Genomic DNA, 21,114 nt, shown 5'->3' with positions numbered 1-21,114 from the left:
AGACAGCATTTTAAACATGTAGGGTGTTTAAATTTCCTAGAACACTTGCAAAGAATTAGTTCCCTCCCTCCTCAGTTTTACTTGAAACATTCAGCTCTCATTTGCCTTTATCCCTTGCCCCTATGTTTTAGTAGACATTGGCCACAAATACCTCTTTCCTCCAAACCGTACTAAAAAAGGGAAGCAACCGCCCAAGTATGATGATAAGGGGTGACTGACGCTGAGGCCATGATGGCTGGAAGACAATTGGGAGTGGTGGCGACTGGGACAACCTGTCTGCCACCCAAAGGGGGCGCTCCTCACCTTTAGAAGACACGCAGGCCCGAGCTATCTGAATGATGAGATTTTTCCAGAAAAGTCATTTTTAAGCAGTAGCCTCTGATTTTTTAAATGCCGGCAGTGGGGATTTCCCTGGTGGTCCAGTGGTTAAGACTTTGCCTTCCAGTGCAGGGAGTGCGGGTTGGATCCCTGGCCAGGGAGCTAAGATCTCACATGCCTCACGGCCAAAGAACAAAAACATAAAACAGAAGCAGTATTGTAACAAATTCAATAAAGACTTAAAAAAAAAACACCAGTAGTGAATTAAAAAATATATTCTTCAACTACCTGGACACCAAATAAGGCTAATGTGAGGTTGCTGGTTTATGACCTCAGGACCCCTGAGCTTTCACGGTGCTAAACCAGGGAGAGGTTGTGGGCAAATTGATATCCAGAGCAGGGGCAGAGTGCAGCCTGAAACCCTCCCTCTTCCTCCTGGAGTTCTCTGCCTGCCCCGCCCTCCCCTGTGGGCAGCTGTGACCCACACCCAGCTGTCCTGGTGGGTGATGTGTCCATCGCACTCATGGCAGCTTCTGGGCTGGGACCGAGGGAGATGCAGCCCAAGGTCCAGCTTCCCAGCGAGGCTAAAGGAAGGAATGGTTACGTGCTGACACCCAGCCTGTGTGTTCCCCTCGTGGAAACGGCACCTGCAGCATGGACACGCACCCAATGGCCCTGGGTAAAGTGAAGTTTATTTGTAGGCTGTGGTTTAAAAGTGTTTTTAATTTTGAAAAAGTGTTAAGGCCATGAATCGCAGGGCTCCACATCCCAGGGGCTTCCAGGCCGGCTCTTGAGTGAGAGGTAAGATCTTGGTGAGGGCAGGGGTCTGGGCAGGCTGGGGGGAGGGACTCATTTCTTGCCCTTGCCCTTGCCCTTGCCCTCGCCCTTGCCCTTGTCCTTCTTCCCTCTGCTCTTGCTCCACTTCCTCTTCTTGGACCTGAGCATGGAGCGGACCAGGTAGCCCCTCCACAGGGCCTGGATGAGCATGGCAGCCCGCACCATGTGCACCATCTCCTGCTCGGCTTCCAGCCTCTTCTTGGTGTTGATCTCCTGCTCGGCCTGGATCTGGGAGAACTCTTCCACCAGCACGTCATGCCGTCTCTTCAGCTCCTCCAGCTGCAGCTTCTCCTCCTTGTGGATGATATCCAACTCCTCGTACTCATCCTGGGGTGACAGGCAGGGGGTAGGTGTCTCCAGGCACAGAGCACCGCCTGCCACCCTCTTCTGTTCCCACCCTTCCCGAAGGCGCTTCCGCCCCCAGCAATACCGCCTACGCTAAGCCTTTCTGCATCTGAGGCCCAGATGAGAAAGGGAGAGCTGATGCGGTCCATCTGAGTTTGCGGTGGGACACAGCTGAAATAGGTCAGGAAGGAGGAAAGAACACGGCTCGTGGGCTGGGCAGGCTGGGCTTCCAATCCCAGCTCAGCCACATCTCGAGGGGCTTCACCTTTCAAGCCGTCATTTTTCCTCATCTGAAACATGGGGACAATTCCAAACCCAGGAGCAGGGGTGGGAGCTATTTCCAGGATTAAATGACAGGATGGATGCAACGTCCATCCCCCCCGCTCCCACCAGGCATCTACCAGAAGAAAAGTACTTCCAGAAAACACAGAGCTAAGTGGACTCGGTCTCTGCCATCATTCACCCACCACCCTCATTGGGAACAGAGAAACAAGAGCACAGCCTCCAGTCTCCCCCTTCATAGAGCACTCAGGATCAGACAGCACACCTGACATTGACCACTCAGAGGCTTATGTCACTTCCAGTGCTCACCAGGCCTCCCTGCCCCAAAGTCGGGGCTGTGGGCCACCGATGTTATCACAGAGCTGGGTGGAGGCTTAAGGGCACCCCGTTTTTAGGCTACTATTCCCTGGAGCACCTCCTCCAGGCCAGATCCTGTGCTGTACAAGCACCTGTGACAACAGTGACACGTTAAATCCCCACCATGGTTCCAGCGTGGGTGTTACTGTGATCACATGCAGAAATGGGCTCAGAAAGGTCAAGTTCCTTGCTTAGGGTCACACAGCGAGTAAGTGCCACTAGAGTAGAACCTCCAGATGACAATGGGGACTTTGTTGACCGCTGGAGCCCAGCACCGGGCACATCTAAACACTCGGTAGAAAGTTCCTGAGTGAAGTGGTGGAGGTGAATGCTTGAACCCCATGGGGATGAGTCCCGGCTTAGGGGGCTGCTAGCAGGAGCTGAGCAGAAGGGAACAGGGAGTCTAGGATACTGACAGTAGATGGAGCCAGGATCTTCGGGCCTGGTGTCAAGCACATCTTAGTGGCTCACAGCTTCTGGGTCCTTCCTTTCCCATGGCTCCCCTTACTGCCCCAGGCTAGACAAACCCTTGAGCCTAAGGAAGGGGCAGGGAAGCCACTCTGGAGAGGCCCAGAACTTGGCATAGACCATGGACCATACTAGGGCTTCTCTTCTCCACCCCTCACCCCCATTCCTAGAGGATCTTGGGAAACACACTTGAGAGAGACTTAGGCAGACAGATACCTGCTTTTCACTCATCTCCAAATCGTATTTCTGGATCCAGTTCTCAATTTCCGTTTCCACTTTATATTTTTTCTAAAAAAAATTCAATTAGTCATTGTGTGATGGACTAATATTAACAATAAAAAGCACTCAGCCCGCTCTGCGTCAGCAGGCCCTGCCTCACGCCTCGCCTCCTGAATCCACATCACAAGGTATGTTCTCCATTTCACAGGCAAGGACACGGAGGATCAGATGTGCTAACTCACTTGGCCCAAGATTACAGAGCTGATGGGTGGTGGAGCTTGGATTTGAAGCCAGCAGTCCAGCTCCAGAACATTGTAGGCAGAGGGAGCAGCAGGTGCAAAGGCCCTGCGGTGGGAACAAGCTGGTGATGTTTAAAGAGTAGGAACTGAGCCAGTGTGGCTGGAATGGCGTGGCCGGGGAGGAGAATGGTCCCATTGAGCTCAGAGTGAGAAGCTGTGTCACAGAGGGAGTGTCAGCAGTGCAAGGAGTTTGGTGTCTAACGTAAGGGAGAGTGGAAGCTGTTGGGTGGATTTAGACACAGGGGAGGGACGTGATCTAATTTTGTTTTTAAAAGATCAGCTCCTGTACGTACAGTGGAATGCTATTCTGCCATAAAAAGGAGTGAAGTATTGGTAAATGCTACGTGGATGAACCTTGAAAGTGCAAGGCTAAGTGAAAGAAGCCAGACACGAAAGACCACATATTGTATGATTCCATTTACGTGAAGAGTCCAGCATAGGCAAATCCATAGAGATAAAAAGTAGATGAGTGGTTGCCAGGGACTGGGGGGAGGCGGGTGGAGAAGCTACTTAATGAGTACAGGGTTTTATCTGGAGGTGATGAAAATATCTTGGAACTAGATAAAGGTTGTGGTTGTCCGACATCGTGAATATACTAAGTGCCACTGAATAACTTTAAACGGTTATATTTTATGTTATGTGAATTTCACCTCAATTAAAAAAAAAAAAATCAGCTCCTTAGTCCTACAGTGCAAGAGGTCATAACTTGGGCACCACGGATGGGCTGGCTTCAGGGGGCCTGTAACCCAAGCATTGCCCCCCACCATGGGTATGTGCTTCTGTGCCTTTTCATGAGGGAGAGGCCCGGTGCTTCCATTAGATGCTCAAAAGTGTAGTGAAACAAAAACGAATCTGAGAACAAGTGTTAGAAAGGGTGCCGTTTGTGAGGAAAGGGATTCGGAAGCAAACTGGGTGCATGCTGGGCCTGGGTCCTGGCTGAGACGATGGAGAAGGCAGATGAAAAAAGGATATTTATTGAGCACCGACTAGGTGCTACCAGCTGCCTACCCATCATCCCATCTAATTCTCATAGCAACTCTTTAAGGCCTATTCAATCACTTTCATTTTAAAAATGTGAAAACTAAGGCTCAGAGGGAGTTAAGAGATTTGCCAGAGGTTTCTGTGCGCCTTCATTTCCTTTGCAGGACAGGTGGGTATCATCCTCCTTGTGGGGCCCAGAGGAGTTCAGGAACTTGCCCAAGGTCACAGAGCTGGCCTGCAGCAGGACCTGATCTCTCTGCCCCCAGTCCCTGGCCTGTGTGCTGCTCCCTCCTGCCTCCCGAGGGATACTGTGTCCATCCTGGGCTTCCCTGCACCCTTCTCCCCAGGGAGCTGCACCCCGGGCGGCTGAAGCAGCCCTGCCCCCCACCCCAAGCCCTGCGCCTGGCCCTCCCTTCGCCCCCTCCCCTGCCCCAGTGGCCCCATTGCCCCCACCGCCCCGCTTCCCCGGGGCACCTTCCTCAGCGCCTGCTCTGCCTCCCAGTTCTCCATGACCAGGCTGTTGAACTGCGCCTGCAGCAGCAGGATCTCCTGCTGGGTCTTGGCCACCCGGGCCTGTGAGGCCCGGAAGTCCGCCTTCTGCTGCTTCTTGGCCTCCTTCTTGGTGCGAAGGAGGCTGTTCTCTGAGAGCTTGGGCAGCTGGTGCAGGTGGTTTTTCAGTTCTTGGATCACGACGTTCTCCTTCTCCACCTGGGCCAGGAAGAAGAGAGGCTCCAGGATACCTCCGCGATCATGAGCCATCGCAGGAGAGGTTGGCGTGCCTGCAGCCCCCTCAGGACGGGGCGCTACTACCTCACCAAATCCCAGCCCTGGCCCCGGAGGACGGGGACAGCCTGCCTAGAGACCGGGAAACTGAGGCTCACGGGGGTTGAGTCTGTCTGGGGTTGTGCAGCTGAGATGGAATTTGAAGCCGGGTCTGTCTGATCCAGACAGGCTGTCTGGCCACCGTCCTCTGTTTCCCGGCGTGTGTGAAGTGCGCAGGCGCGCCTGAGCGGGGTCACAGGAGGAGAGGTCTGCGACAGCGCGACGCTCCTGCCGGGGCACAGCAGGGGAGTGCCTAGTTGCCAGGGACACTTGGTGCGATGCATGAAAGTGTGAGATAAACACACGCCGCAGGGATTGCCCCCCCCACCCCGCTCTCCCCTTGAGGGCCTGGCTTGGCTCGTGACCCTCAGTCGGTTCTAAAACAGGAATTGGTTGTAGTGAGGTGGATGGACCTAGAGTCCGTCATGCAGAGTGAAGTAAGTCAGAAGGAGAAAAAAAATTACCGTATGCTAACACATATATATGGAATCTAAAAAAAAAAAAAGGTTCTGAAGAACCTAGGGGTAAGACGGGCATAGACACAGACCTACTAGAGAATGGACTTGAGGATATGGGGAGGGGGCAGGGTAAGCTGGGACGAAGTGAGAGAGTGGCATGGACATATATGTACACTACCAAACGTAAGATAGATAGCTAGTGGGAAGCAGCCGCATAGCACAGGGAGATTAGCTCGGTGCTTTGTGACCACCTAGAGGGGTGGGATAGGGAGGGTGGGAGGGAGACGCAAGCGGGAGGAGATATGGGAACATATGTATATGTATAACTGATTCACTTTGTTATAAAGCAGAAACTAACACACCAGTGTAAAACAGTTATACTCCAACAAAGATGTTAAAAATAAATAAATAAATAAAAATAAAATAAAGTAAAATAAAACAGGAATTGGGGTTGGGGGCCACCGCTGTTTCGTAAATAAACTCCAAAGGCTGATCACAAGTGCTAGGGTGTCCCTCTGAACACACCGGTGCTGTGGCTGGCTCAGGCCAGCAGCCTCGGGCTGGGGGCAGCTGGCAGCAGGGCTGCAGCAGGTCTGAGCTCACTTCCTGTACTCAGGGAGTGGGAGGCGGGGTGGGGAGGGGTTTGAGGCAAGCCTGTCCTGTGGGCAAGTCTTCAGCCTTCAGGGGTTGGGTTTGAAGCAGGCAGTACTATTCGCAGTCAGAGCTTTTCTTGTGGACCCCTCAACATGCCTTATTGGTGTCAGCCTCTCATTTTACACTGAGATCCAGTGACCTGATGAAATCTGCCCACCTGGCAGAAATGGAATTTGACCCCAGATCTGTCCAACTTGGCAGCCCCAAGCTGTTTCCACTACCCGAATGAGACCAGCAAAGCCACTTGGAAGTCCTCTTCCTTTCCCTAGGTGACACCCCTCCAACCTATGAGTGGTCTCCCCTGAGCACCCAGGAGCCTGTCATCTTTCTACTCAGCAGATAATTACCTTTTCCCCCTTTTTGTGCCAGGCCCACTAGGGACCCAGTGGAGGGCCAAGAGAGACAAGGTCCCTGTTCTCTTGTGGGGGAGCCAGACCCCAATCATATCATCAAATCATCACACAGTCATCAACAAACCCTGATGAATGCTGTACAGGACAAAGTCGGAGAGAACATAAGGAAGGGGGGACCCCCCGAGCTAGTACATCAGGGAGGGAGCGTGGCCTTGATCTCTCATCTATCACAGGGCGATGAAAATGTGACAGTGCTGGCTGTCCCCCAGGACCTGTTCTCCCCAGAAAGGCTGTAGAGCAGAATGTTTCACTGGCAAGGTGGCCCCAGCTACAGACCACTTTCCCAGCATCTCTAGCACTGGGTGTAGCTAAGAACTATATGAACGCTGCTTCTAGGTGATGTCCCAAAAGGGTAGGACAAAGTCCCCTCCTCCCCTTTCCTCCTTCCTGCTGGCTGGACCAGTGGTGACATGACGGTGGAAGGCTGGAGCAACCTTCTGGGTCCACAGTTAGAAGCCCCATGTGGGGGGCAGCAGAGAAGCCAGCAGCAAGGAACCTGGGCCCCTGACGAGTTTACGAAGCAGAGCTTCCATGCCAGCTCTCTGTTAAACGGAAATACACCACCAGCTTGACTAAGCCACTATTATTTGGGGTCTCTGATTTAGCAGCCAAACCTATACTTACACGCCACTTCCCAGGGACTTTGCTAGCTGTTAGTGCGAAAATGTGTGTAAAGAATAACACATAGGGGCTTCCCTGGTGGCGCAGTGGTTGAGAGTCCACCTGCCGATGCAGGGGACACGGGTTCGTGCCCTGGTCCGGGAAGATCCCACATGCCGCGGGGCGGCTGGGCCCGTGAGCCATGGCCACTGAGCCTGCGCATCCGGAGCCTGTGCTCCGCAAAAGAAGAATAACACGTAGTATGTGTCTTGTTAGGTTGGGATCATGTTATCCTTTCCCCTCTTAAAAATTCTTCTAGATCTTCCACCCCTCCTACCTGCCCCTTACCCTCAGGACAAAGACCACATTCCTCGATTAGGCCTCAAAGGCCCTGTGTAATCTGCGAGCAAAGCCTTAAGTTAAGTATTTACTACCCAGCCTTGGCCTGGAAGGTCTCTCTCTACCTCACTCGCCTGGTTCACTCCCTCTCATTCTCCATGTCTTGGCTTCAACATCCCTGAGTTCCAAGTTCAGGTCTCCTATAACACTCTCTTATAGCATCCTATACTTACCCTTCCTTGTACTTCTCAAAACTGTAATTAAATCAGCTCTTTAAGACCTACCTTCCCTATCATGAACTCCATGAGGCTGGGACCATGTGGACTCATCATTTATAAGACCTGGCATCCGGTAAGTGCTCAAAACAATATTTATGGAGTAAAAGAATGAAAACAGCTATTTAAATCACTGAGGAAAAAACCCAACTGCCAAAAGATTTGGACTCCTCCCTGGGGCTCCTCCTATAACCTGACCAATACTGTGCAGTGATACCTCTGCATCCCTGTTCCTCACGCAGGCTGCCAATTCATTTTCCAGAGTATCGATGATTTCTTGGTTCCTCTGATTCCGTCTGGTGATGTCCTGGATGAACTGAGTCTTGTCTCTGGCTTCCATGGGACTAGTGAGTAGCTTCTCAAACAGGAAACCTCGGAGTTCTACCAGGCTATCAATAAAACTCTGGGCTTCCACACTTCTGCCCAGGGTCTGCACCTGCAACAGCCTGGCAGCCTGGGGGCTACTGAGCAGGAGTCTCACGATGTTCTTGGTGGATCCTTTGATCTGCTGCATAAGGGGTGGGAGGTGGGATTTCTGCACCTCTATGGAGAGGACACGGTCTCGGAACGACGGTTCATCCTCGAACTCTTCTTCCTCCTGCAACTGCCTTTCTTCCTCCTGCAGGTAACTGACACGATCCACGAGGATCTGGCAAAGGTCCTGGTGCTCTCTCACTGCTTTCATGATGTCCTCCCCCAGCATCCCCTCCGAATTCTTGGAACTGGATGCCACGTATGACAGCAGGGTCACCAACTCCACCTTGTGAATGGTCTCGTCCAGGACGGACATGATCCTCTTGGTCTCGATGGTGGTGAGTTTGGTCTTGATAGGAGGCAAGCGTTTTGGCGGGGCGGTGGAGTTTTTGGTTGTCTGTGCTATCAGCCTTACTCTGTTGACGTCAGGGTCTTCGTAGAGAGGGCCCACGGCAAGGATGTCCAAAGCCATTTTATGAGCGGTCTTCTTCGCCTTTGTACGCCCTGAGAGATTGAGACTTTGGTAGACTATCTGGGCTTCCTGCTTTTATTGTCTCTGGCAACCCTGAAAAAGGAAGGAGTAGGTAGTCAGCAGAGTCAGGCTGACTTCGGACGGCTGGTGTGGCCACAGCAGCCGTAAACTGTTGACGTGGAGAGTTTGTCTTAGGTGCTCTGCAGCCTTTACACAGAACCTCTCAAGGAAAGCCGCGTTTAGCTTTGTAACAGTGCTCAGGGCCCCAAGGGTAAGGGGACCATATGTGGAGCTGGGTCTCAGGCACATGTGTCAGGCAGGGACCAACCAGGAATACAGACATCATTCTAGGTATTCAAACACAGCAACCAGTTACGTGGGTGATGGAAGAATTGAGAGGCCAATCAGGGGAAGGGAAAGCCACCCAGCGATTGTCAATTGCAGGAAACCACAATTGACAATTGTGGAGGAGGAGGAAGCGGTGGGTTTGGGGATCAGGGCCACCCAGGGGAAGCTGGAGCCACAGCCATTTCCTGTCCAGGAGTCACTATAGCCCCAGTGGAGCTGTGGCCACTGCCGGAAATGCAGCCCAAAGCAGAGAGAAGAGGAGAAATCTGGTTTCTCCCTTTGTCCAGCCTTCCAATCTAACATCAGTGCCTCCCACTGACCAAATCCAGTGGGAAACCAGAGACAAGGGAGCCTGGGCAATGCAGCCCGCAGGGGTCAGCAGCTGGAGACAGAGCAGAAGAGGGACAAGCAAATAATGGTGCCGAGAGCGAACAGCATGAGGACCAGCACAGCGCATTTGCATTGGCTTTTAAGAATGGATTAAAAAAATCGGGGTGGGGGTCTTCCCTGGTGGCGCAGTGGTTGAGAGTCCGCCTGCCGATGCAGGGGACACGGGTTCGTGCCCCGGTCCGGGAAGATCCCACATGCCACGGAGCAACTAAGCCCACGAGCCACAACTACTGAGCCCACATGCCGCAACTACTGAAGCCCGTGCGCTGGGAGCCCATGCTCCACAACAAGAGAAGCCACCGCAATGAGAAGCCTGTGCACTGCAATGAAGAGTAGCCCCCGTTCGCCGCAACTAGAGAAAGCCCGCATGCAGCAACGAAGCCCCAATGCATGCAAAAATATAAATAAATAAATTTATTTTAAAAAAAAACAAACCAGAAGCCTCTGGGGGCTGAGGACTGGGGCAGAGGGCATTATCTTGCATCTCCTTGATTCCCACCTGCTTCCTGTTCCCCAATCAATCTTGTGAGTTCCTTAAGGCTTTTCCTGAAAATAACATTTTAGGGACAGCCATGGAGCTTCCTCAGCCTCCCGGGGGAATGAAGGATCTCTGCCCTATGGGCCACAGAATGAATGTGAACCAAGTGTTTAATGAACTCACTTCTCCCCATGGTCCCCCAAGGCTCTCAAGCATAAATCAAAATTCTCAAATTCTTTAGAGATTGCGGCTGCAAATGCAACGTTATGGGAAATGTTTCCAATTTGCTTTCAGCCAAATTACCTCTTTGCTTTAAAGGGCAAACTTGTTTTCTTTGATTATGATGACGCCCGTCAGTTCCTGACAGCTCATTTGGGTGAACAAGAAAAAGCTGGTGGAACTGGAATTGGGGGAAATGCATCTGACTCTGATTACAAAAATCACTGGAGAATCTCCTTTCCTTGAATTCTAATATGATCACTTCATTAATGCCACGAACCTTAATATCTCAGTCATTTCCAACTTAAGCCTCTCCTTTTAAAATTCTTGCCCTAAGAGTGAAACAAGGTTGTTAATGGAGGGGGGACTTTAATTGGATCTTCCCTTTATTTGTCATTAATTCTGCTGATGAACTTTATAAATGGAAATATATCTTTATCATGCAAATTATACCTGTTTTCACTCAGATAAGCTTGTTGGATGTTTTACTTTCCCTCTCGGAACATTTTGAAGGAAAAAAAAAAGGTTTGAGGTAAATTATATTTTGTTCCCCCGGGGAGAAAAAGGAGAAGAAAACCCAACTACCCTACAAGTACCCTGCAAATCCAGCACTGGTCCATGGAGAAGTCAGAGGGTGTGAAAAAACAAATTGAAGGGAGAGAGGGAGAGAGAGGGAGAGAGAGAGGGAGAGGGAGAGAGGGAGAAAGAGAGGTTTATGTGGGGGTGGGGAGCATCTCATTTTAAGAAATGCCATTAAATTCTAGCTAATTCCTGGGACTTCCCTGGCGTCCAGTGCTTAGGACTCCACACTCTCGCTGCAGGGGCCTGGGTTTGATCCCTGGTCAGGGAACTAAGATCCCACAAGCCACGCGGTGTGGCCCCGAAAAACCAAAAAACAAACAAAAAAACGAACTAACTCTTGAGAACTTACTATGTACCGACCACTGTTCTAAATGCTTTACACAAATTAACTCCTTTATTCTTCACAAGAGCCTCCTGGGGTAGGTGTTTTTATTACGTCCATTTTCCAGAAGAGGAAAGGAAGGCAGAGGGAGGTTAGCTGTTTCTACTAGTTTACAGCATGTAAGTCACAGAGCGGGGATTTCAGCCCAGGCAGTCTGTCTTAGGAGTCCGCATCCCATAACCACTATTCTGTCCAGCCTCTTGATTTTAAGATTGACTTCTATGGTGGAAAAATTAGAATCATGATTTATAGACTAATTCTTTGCTGGTCCAGTTTCAGTGAGTCCCGTTAAGTAGAGGTGTAGAGAAGGGATGGGTTCACAACTCGATTCCTATAGCATTCAATCTATTTAACACGAATATGTATATTTGTTGTTATATGTGCATATATAATATAATACGTTATATTATATTGCATTACTTCATATTATATTATACTACTTATAAATATAAATGCTAGACTTGATTCACCTTTCTGTCTAGTGCCTCACAGTCTTCCTCCCGGTGTCACGTTCCCATGGGTACACCTGGGATTAGACACAGTTCACAGTGCAGAGCTGCCACCCCATTGCTTTCTCCTCACTTAAGAAAGCTTATCAGGAATTCTCTGGCGGTTCAGTGGTCAAGACTCGGCACTTTCACTGCCATGGGCCTGGGTTCGATCCCTGGTTGGGGAACTAAGATCCCACAAGCCACGTGGCAAAAAAAAAAAAAAAAGCTTATCAGAATGCGGGTGAAGGAGGGAGAGGGATTAAATTATTTTAGGGTAAGCTTTGAATCATCTCTCATTGATTTTTATATTTTGGAGTCAATCATTCACATACTTTGGAACTTTATTATCAGCGAATTACCAAGACATACCTCGTAACTGATCACGACATGGGGATTGTTGGAGCAGAACTGATGGGGCAAGAAAGATGCCTTCATGATGGTTGGTTCTAATTCAGTGTTGCCCAAATCTCTCTCGCTGGAATGCCACCTTTGTGATTTCTGCCAAATCTCTAGACCAAGCTGTACTATTATCAACTCAATTGTTTTCTTTAAATACATGTTCATGTTCCTCCTTAAGTACTTTTCCTTAAAAAGGAAACTTTATACCTTGCTATAACTGGAAAATCTGTTTCACTTTCATGAAACAGAGATAACAATGTCTACATCCTGGTGTTATTTCATTCCAGCTAGATACTGTGACCCAGGAAGGATGGGTCTGAGACCAGATCTCCGTCTTGCTAAAAAGGCAAGATTAGCAAGCGGTAGGGAGATGTTAAAGACACACTAAGAAAAAGAGAGAAGAGACAAGGTACTAATATCAGGAAAGAAAGAGGGGCCATTTCTACTGATCCCGTGGATGTTAAAATGATAACAAAGGAATAGTATGAACTTTATGGCCATCAATTTGATAACACATTGTGGATGTTATAATTTGCTTAGCTGACTTCATGTGCTTTTGACAGTTCTGCCATGTTTCTGAGAGGCACAATTCTCACCCACCCCACGACTTCAAGACCTACACTCCGTGCTTTCACCTGTATCCTGATGTTCTGCTTATGACTCAGAGGAGTCCTTGATGGCTAAGGGACTCTTGGTCGCTTAGTCCCGATTCCTCCACCTACCTGCTGGGTTAATGGGCAGAGGTTTTGCCTTCGAAGCAGCAGCACTTTTCCTTTCAGCCTCAGGAAGATCCAACTGGCCTGTGAACCACCCAGCTAGCTTTTTTTCAGAACGCTCTAGGCTTTATGTGAGCCTTCCAGGTCTAGAGCGGGGAAGGTGAGGGGCTGGAAAGGGCAGGACATTCATGATGAAGACTGCTATCTCCCAAGCAACTATCCTACAGTAGGCGCTGAGGAAAGCACTATTGAATAAATGGAGAGATGGCAAACCCAGCTTCAACAACAGCTCTGTTTCCCCACAGGGTATTGTTGGCATCATAGGGTAATGTTATTTCACAAGATATGTTCTGTCCTGAATTAGAACCAGAAAATAGTGTCACATTTCAATAGTGAAAGTGGTGGGCCAAGATCTGGCCTATATGAGTTGTTTCCCATCCCTGGACGCAGGGCTTGGAATTTTAAGGTAAAAGATTTAAATATATTTTGTTTTCTCTTTTTCATGGTTTAGTTGCATTTTTTCTCCTATCACCACTTTTTTTTTTTTTTTTGGCTGCGCTGTGCGGCATGCAGGATCTTAGGTCCCCGACCAGGGACCAGGGATCAAACCCGCACCCCCTGCAGTGGAAGTGCAGAGTCTTAACCACTGGACCTCCCGGGAATTCCCTCTATCACCGCTTTTGAAGTATTACCCAATCCTATCTTGTCCTTTTAGAGAACCCATGTTTCATGGATGACATTTGGCTTGCAGAAGGTTCCGGGGCTGGAGCTGAAGCAGTGAACACTGCAGGTATTAACAGACTGGATTGCATCGGTGGTGATGGCTCTGTGGCCGCAGGCTCCAGCGTTATCCTGTGCTTTGGCGACAGAGGACCCTGAATAGTGACTGAGGTTGGGAGGGAATGTGCTCCCAGGGACAGATCTCTAAGCTGCTGGTTATAATGAACAACTCTCTACTGGCCACTGGCCACGGTTATAGCCCTGAGCAAATTCACTTGACCTTCTGGACTCTCATCTCTGAAGCTGAATGGGAAAACATGAGCCTGCTGCCCAGTGATTAAGTTTGTGGGTTCCCATGTCAGGCAAGTTTGAAGTTCAGTCCTAGGGGATCAACACTTCCTTGCTGTGTGGCTTCAGGCAAGTCAATGAACGTCTCTAAGCATCTTCGGCTTCCTCACCTGTAATGTGGGGACAGTAACAGAACCCACGCTTGATAAAACTGATGTGAGTGTGAAATGAAGTCCTGACTCAATCATGTTGAGATTTTAGGATGACCTTCCAAATGATACAATTTAATATTAACATTTGAATACTTTTAAAAATAGAACATGTATTTTTCCAAATATAATATATATTTGTTTTTGTGCAGAAAGGTTTATAAAGAGCCAACATGGATCCATTTTTTACTCCTTTTTACTATTTCTGTTTTTAATTTTGCAGGTTTCTGCATTATTCATGACTTTCAGTTAGTAATGGAGGAGGACAGAGATCCCTTAAACTGCTCACCATTTTCCAGACTCTTCCCCCTTACAAATTAATTCATCACAATCCTTGATCCCTCTTTTGGCAGTGTGGTTTTCGATGTGTTTATTTCTGGTCATATCCAACTGTGGATAGTATCACTTAGGTTGTTTCAGACATAAGGAAGAATTTCTTAGCAGTGAATTTAGATTCTTCTAAAATAAACTTCCCCCACTTAAATATACATATGTATTTAAATCGTAATCTTAGCAAATGTAAAACACTGGCTTTTCCTGACTGACAGATTATGTTGTAGGAGAGTCTTTTTTAAACCATGACCCTTTAGTGAGTGGTGGAATCAATTTGCCTGTTGAGACTAGCATTAAAAATAAATGAAATAGAATAGAAAATATCATAGTGCACTGCATGTAGTAAGTATTCTTTTGTATTTAAACAGGCGTCTGCTGGATCAAGGAGGAAAATGTATTTCTTTGTCTGGCTTGTGGTTAAAAAAAAAAAGGGACTTCCCTGGTGGCGCAGTGGTTAGGAATCCACCTGCCAGTGCAGGAGACACGGGTTTGATCCCTGGTCCAGGAAGACCCCACATGCCGCGGAGCAACTAATCCCGTGTGCCACAACTACTGAGCCTGCGCTCTAGAGCCTGCAAGCCACAACTACTGAAGCCCACGCGGCTAGAGCCCATGCTCCGCAACAAGAGAAGCCACGCAATGAGAAGGCCGTGCACTGCAACAAACAGCAGCCCCCGCTCGCCGCAACTAGAGAAAGCCCGTGCGCAGAAACAAATACCCAACGCAGCCAAAAAGGCAAAAACAAAAACAAAAACAACTTGTGTTCAAAAGCCCCCATATTAAAGGCATTTGATTGGTCATAGGATATAACCTGCTGTGATTATTTGAGAGCTAAGGTCAAAGAGATACTTTTCCTTGATGCTCTGTATTTCAAATGGTCTTGATTTTCAATCCCTTTTACTTTCAGTTCCACTAACTAGGGCCTGAAGGGAAAAGGGGTGTGTGTGTGTGTGTGTGTGTGTGTGTGTGTGTAGCACTTGTCTTGTGTGAAAATACCAGTGCAGAACGGGGTTTTTCAATCTCCACACTACTGACATTTTGGGTCAGATAATTCTCTCCTGTGGAGGCTGTCCTGTGTGTTTGTAGAATGTTTAGCATCATTCCTGGCCTCCACCCACTTGATGCCAGTAGCACCATTCTCCTACCATTAGCTCTGATCAGTTGGAGATGAAATATCTCTAGACGTTGCCAAATGTCCCTGTGGAGTGTGGGTGGGGTGCTCCTGGTTGAGAACCACTGGTCTAGACCACAGCAGCTTGGCTTCCCTGTAAAACTCCTGGCCTCCCCCATGCTAAGTCCAGTGCTCTATCCAGATTCAAAGGAAGGCATGCCCAAGCCTAGCCCAGCTCTGTCTGACGAGCCGACCTCAGCACCATCTAAAGCCACCATCAGTTACAGAATCAAGATCAGATTCACAAGTTGGGTCTTAGGAGCCCTGGGTGCATGACTCTCTCCTGTCAGGGGCTCTTGGAATAAGTCTAGGCAAGTCCCTTATCTCCTTGGCACCTGGTGACACAACACCTGTCTTAGCCACATCAAAAGGGAGCTGAGTGGAGAAGGGATGGTTTAATAGACAGGAAAGCCCTTTGGAGTGTTAAAAGCTTTCTTCAACGGGGAGTGATGATGATGATTATATGTTGAGGGATAAATCACGTAGTGTACCAGCCTCATTGCCCAGAGCTCTTTTCTCCTAGGGAAATAGAGAAGTACATGTGGGGAACTTAGCAACTGAGTAGGCAGGAAAGACTCACCCCTTTAATTCAATTTTTTTTTTTTTTTTTTTGGCCAAGCCATGCAGCTTGCAGGATCTTAGTTCTCCGACCAGGGACTGAACCCGTGTTGCCTGCAGTGAAAGTGTGGAGGTGTGGAGTTCTAACCACTGAACTGCCAGGGAATTCCCTATTTTTTTTTTTTTAACTGTAAATCAAGTGAAAATCCCAAGCTAAAGCTCTGGCATTTATATCTAACCATGCCTGGAGTGTGTTCCCAAGGGATGCCTCTCCCTGAGCCAGGGCAGAGGTCTGGCTGGGATGCCCGGGGCAGCCTATCCAGCCTGGAGGCAAGGATATTGATACTGACTCTGCAGCCTCTGTTACTGTTTCTTTCAATCAAAAGGCTTGGTAGAGGGTGAAGTCTGGGAAAGGGAACTGTGGGATAGGTTTTTGCTTTCTACTAACAACTTTATAATATTCAGAAAAGGCATGAACAGTAACCTCAGAGCTTACCCCTTCTCACTCTTGACTTTCCCACTATTTTGTTCTTTAACTATTTGGAATTCGCCAGTGAAGACACCTAGCACTGGGCTTTACTTTGAGGGAAGATTTGTGTTTTTTTGGCCACGCCACACAGCTTGTAGGATCTTAGTTCCCAGACCAGGAATCGAACCCAGGCCCATGGCAGTGAAAGTGCTGAGTCTTAACCACTGGACCGCCAGGGAACTCCTGAAGACTATTTATTTCTAATTCAATCTGTTTACTTGTTATAGGTCTATTCAAATTTTCTCTTTATTCTTGGGTCAATTTTAATAATTTGTATTTCTAGGAATTCATTCATTTTATCTAAGTTGTCTTTTTTTGGCATGAAGTTGTTCATAATATTCCTTATAATTCTTTAAGTTTCTGCAGTTCTGATTTTGGTAATTTGTGTCTTTTACTTTCTTGGTCAGTCTAGCTATATCTTCCTGATGTACTGACCTTCCTATCAATATAAAATGTCCCTCTTTGTTCTAGTAATATTTTTTGTCTTAAAATCAATATTTTCTGATAGCAATATAGCCTCTCCAGCTCTCTCATGCTTACTCTTTGCATGAATTCCAATTTTTTACTTTCAACTCCTTTGTGTCTTTGAATCTAAGGTGAGTCTCTTGTAGGCGGCATATAGTTCAGTCTCACTTTTTAAATCTAGTCTGGCAAGCTCTGCCTTTTGATTGAAGTGTTTTTTGCATTTACATTTAATAATTTACATTAAATTATTCAGATAGTTGGATTTACATCTGCCATTTTCCTATGTTTTTTTATTCATCTCATCTCATGTTTTGTTCCTGTGTTATTTCGTTAATGCCTTTTATTGTGTTAAATAAATATTCTTAGTCTACTCTTTTGATTCTTCTGTTGATTTAAAAAAATTTTTTTGAATTGTTTTCTTAGTGGCTGACTTAGGGATTATAATGTGCATCTTAATTTATCACAGTCTATTCTGAAATACTAAATATTTTCTAGTTGATGGGTCATTGTTTTCCGACATTTTTAAAATTATTTAAACATGGCTTCCTTTAGTTCTTTGAACGTATTTATAATAGCTTCTTTGAAGCCTTTGTCTGCTAAAGCCAACATCTAGGGACACATAGAGACACTTTCTGTTGACTGCTTTTTTTTCCTGAGTACGTTTACACACGTCTCACAATTTTTACTGAACACTGGAAATCTTAGAGGGAAGATTTTTTTTTTTTGTAGCAACTCGGTATTTTTTTCCTTCCTAATGATTGTTGTTCTTGTTTTGCTTGGGTGTTTGGTAATTTACTTCCTGGACTAAATCTGTCAAGTCGGTCTCCTCCACAATGTACAGCTACTGATGTCTCTGCTTAATTGTTTTTTCATATTTTTATTTTTAAACCTGGCTTCCTAGGGGTCCCCTCTGTATCCACATAGTTTAATATTCAGCCAAAAGTCAGTCCGAGGTTGTGCTCAAACTTTGAGCCAGTAAGGCTTCTGTTCTCCCATGGAAAGTGCAGCACGCACTCAGCACATCTACACAGGCTCCAACGGCCAGGGATTAAGTGGCTTGGGCCTGCTCTGGTCTCTGCTACACATGCGCATAACCTCTAGTCAACCAAGATATACACAGAGCTCATCAGGTCCCCTATGGCTGCCTCACTCCCCAGGAACTCCAAGCTTTCACTCCATTGTTTGTGCCAAATAGGATTACAACCTTGGACTGCTACAGCTGCCGCCTCCCCTATTCTCTTCCCACCAAGATTGCCACTTTAGCCAGTACTCCTTCAAACCAAGTGAGCCCCATCAGACAGTAACAGTGAAGCTGTTGGTATTCAGGGGGCTACCCACCCTGGTTGAACTATTATGCCCATAGAACTGGGGGTGGGGAAATCAGAGAAGTCTCAGGTAAGTATAGCACAAACTTGAAGTTCGGTGGTTTTATGAATAAAAATTCTCAGTTCGTTGTATGACTTCGGTTGATTTTCAGTGTGCTAACATAGCACTAGATGGTTTTGTCCAGCTTTATAGTTGCTTTTAAAAATTATTATTGTGGTAAAATATACATAACAAAGTTTACCATTGTAACCATTTTAAATTCAGTGGCATTAAATTGTTACATTCACATCTATGTGCAACCGTCACCACCATCCACCTCTTCCAGAACTTTTTCATCATCTCAAATTGAAACTCTGTACCTATTAAATAACTCCCCGTTTTCCCCTCCCCCCAGCCCCTGGCAACCACTATTCTACTTTCTGCCTTAGTTAACCCTCACAACAAACCCTTTGTCTTAAGTATGTAAATGAAATCATATTTCAAGGACGGGGACGGGAGTTAAGTTCTAAAGTTAGCACAAAAGGCCAAAATTGGTATAATCAAAATTACCTGATTTAAACACTCACTTTCATTGGATGCTTACCCTGGGATGTATATATAGGCCGTTGGGTGGAATGGTAGCGGACTTATAAACTACACTCTCACTCCCAGCACCTGTGTTTGACTTGAAAGTAGTTAACTTTGATGCGACTCCACTTGACTAGTATCATCCACGTTTTACGGATGAGGAAGTGGACAAGTGGAGGGGCAGAGTAGAGGATGCCCAGTAGTCCTTGCAGGGGGTTGAGAGGGAGGTCCAAACTGAGGCAGGGGCTGGAGAGCAGGATCCTGAGTCGGGGACGGGCTCACGGTGGGGGGCTACTGATTCCTCAGAGAGCCAAAGGATTGAGGGCTAGACCCCATTCAACATCTCTTCATCATTCCCAGCCCTTCCCCACAAAGTCATTCACCTGGTCCGAGGGCTTCAGGTTTTTCTATCCGTGGTAACCACCGAGGTGACTGCGTTGCTAGGTTACCGGCCAATCTCAGAAGGCGGGACTCAGCGTCTGATTGACTTTCTTTTTCACCATTAAATTCCTTATTCCGCTCAGTTCGTTCCTCCTCCTGAGGATTTACCAATCAGAAGCACCGTCTCTATAACCCTCCACCAATTGGAAGACTCGGGCCTCCCTCTGGGTTGGGCTGACCGAGTAAGGCGGGGAGAAACGGAAGGGAAAGGGGCGGAGCTTATTCGTCCCGCCCCTTCTCAAGGAGGGAGGCAGGGAGTCCTGCATTAGCAGCAGGCAAGAACTGGGGAAGGACGTAAGACTTGACCAATCAGAGCTCATCATAACAGCTGAGGTAGCCAATAGGCAGCGGTGAAGCGAAAATGGGGCGGGGCCGGTGGGGTGGAAGGGACAGTAGGCGGTGGATGGGAGAGCTGGCGCAGCTGCTGTGGTGGCAGCGGCTGAAGCGGCGGTGGCTGCGGCAGCTGCTGCAGCTGCAACAGTTCCGGGCTCGTGGCTTTGGCGGCGGCGCCGGAGGGCTGGGCTGCGCGGTGCGGACCCCGGCGCGCGGTCCGGGTTGCTGGGGCGGCGCATGTAAGAATTCAGGGGGTGTGAGGGTTGGCCTGATGGAGAGGGCAGGGGTCAGGGGTCAGGGGGCTCGGCGTGAGGGCATTGGAACGTGGGAGGCGGGCAGGTAGGGCCAAGAGGCCTGCGGGGAAGTCATCGCCGCTTTTCTCTCCCTCCAGCCCTGGTTGCGGGGACCGCAGGTAGGGATCCCCCGGGGAAGCCCGGGGCGGGGAGAAGGGGCGCAAGGACGAGCACGTGGAGCAGGCGCCCGCACTCCTCTTCGTTACCCTCCTCCCTCGTCTGCTTGTCTCCCTGGCGCCCTCAGGCGACCCACCCCACAAGAGCCTGCCTGCCCTCTTTCCTTAGGACCTGTCTCTAGGGGTGACCCTTCCCTTCTGGCTCCTCAGCAGAGGGAGAAGCACTGTGACCCTGGGCAAGTGCTTCCCTTCTCTCCTCTGGGCCTCACTTTTCCCTCTCTGTAAAATAATGGGTTTGAATTCAGATGAGGGGACCGTCTGGGAAGAGATGAAGGGTAATGGTTAAGTGGGGAGGGTCCCTGAATTCAGACTGCCTGGGTTGAAATTTGGACTCTGTCACTTCCTTGCTGTTCATTTACAAAAAGCAGGTTAAGTTAACCCTGCTAAGACTCGGTTTCCTCATCTGTGAAGTGGGGACATTAGCTAAGTAAGATTTCCTAACAGCAGTACTATTCACATTTGGAGCCACATATTTCTGTGTTGTGGTGGGTCTCACCTGTGTATGGTAGGATGTTTCCAGGCATCCCTGGCCTCTACCTACCATTACCCCCTACTTGTGACAATCAGAAATGTCTCCATACATTGCTAATGTGTGTGTGTCGCAGGGGAATCACCCCGGCTGAGGTCCACAGAACTAATGCATGCATTGCAAGCAACCAGTCATATATTATACAGTTAAAATAAAAAACAGTAGCTATTTTGATAACAATGATACAATTAAAAAGCTCTCCTTGATGAGTTGAGAAAGTTAATAGACTCTCCAGCCTTCAAAATAAATATGGGAGAGAATGACAAGATGTTAATAATTGTCAAAGCTGAGTGATCGACACAGGGAAGTTCATTTATATATTCTCTCTACGTTTGAGTGTGTTTGAAAATAGCTGTGATAAAAAGTTAAGCCAAAAAGAAAAAAAATAAAACATATAATGCTTAAGACAGCCAAATGGTAACATCTCATTTGGAATTTCCTTTTCTGTCTTCCCACTACTGAGATTTAAAAGTGAAATTAATCCCCAGATCTGGAGAAAACTTAAAAAAAAAAATCTCGCAGGAAGTTTACTGGGCAGACCGCTACAGGCTTAGCAGC

At 48.0% G+C, this 21,114-nt stretch overlaps 2 protein-coding genes across 3 annotated transcripts in view; one reads left to right on the top strand and one right to left on the bottom strand.

Moving 5' to 3' along the window:
* Nucleotides 1-626: 626 nt before the first annotated feature.
* On the bottom strand, nucleotides 627-19,295 carry IQCD (IQ motif containing D). The gene is made up of 5 exons (XM_030860468.2): nucleotides 19,168-19,295; nucleotides 7,885-8,706; nucleotides 4,581-4,814; nucleotides 2,824-2,895; nucleotides 627-1,482 (listed from the first exon to the last, which is right to left on the bottom strand). The coding sequence occupies exons 2-5, from the start codon at nucleotides 8,611-8,613 to the stop codon at nucleotides 1,168-1,170; spliced, it is 1,350 nt and encodes a 449-aa protein (XP_030716328.1). The 5' UTR covers nucleotides 8,614-8,706; nucleotides 19,168-19,295; the 3' UTR covers nucleotides 627-1,167.
* Nucleotides 19,296-19,606: 311 nt separating this feature from the next.
* Nucleotides 19,607-21,114, top strand: part of TPCN1 (two pore segment channel 1) — a 64,029-nt gene continuing 62,521 nt past the window's right edge. For both annotated transcript variants that reach the window (XM_030860470.2, XM_060311198.1), the window contains exon 1: nucleotides 19,607-19,797. The gene's annotated coding sequence lies outside the window, so the exon portion shown is untranslated. The remainder of the gene's footprint in view (nucleotides 19,798-21,114) is intronic.

This window comes from Globicephala melas, chromosome 13 (assembly GCF_963455315.2).
Source record: "Globicephala melas chromosome 13, mGloMel1.2, whole genome shotgun sequence".
Taxonomy (NCBI): Eukaryota; Metazoa; Chordata; class Mammalia; order Artiodactyla; family Delphinidae; genus Globicephala; species Globicephala melas.
The sequence above is the reverse complement of the archived record's forward strand: the minus strand, read 5'-3'. Positions and strand labels throughout refer to the sequence as shown.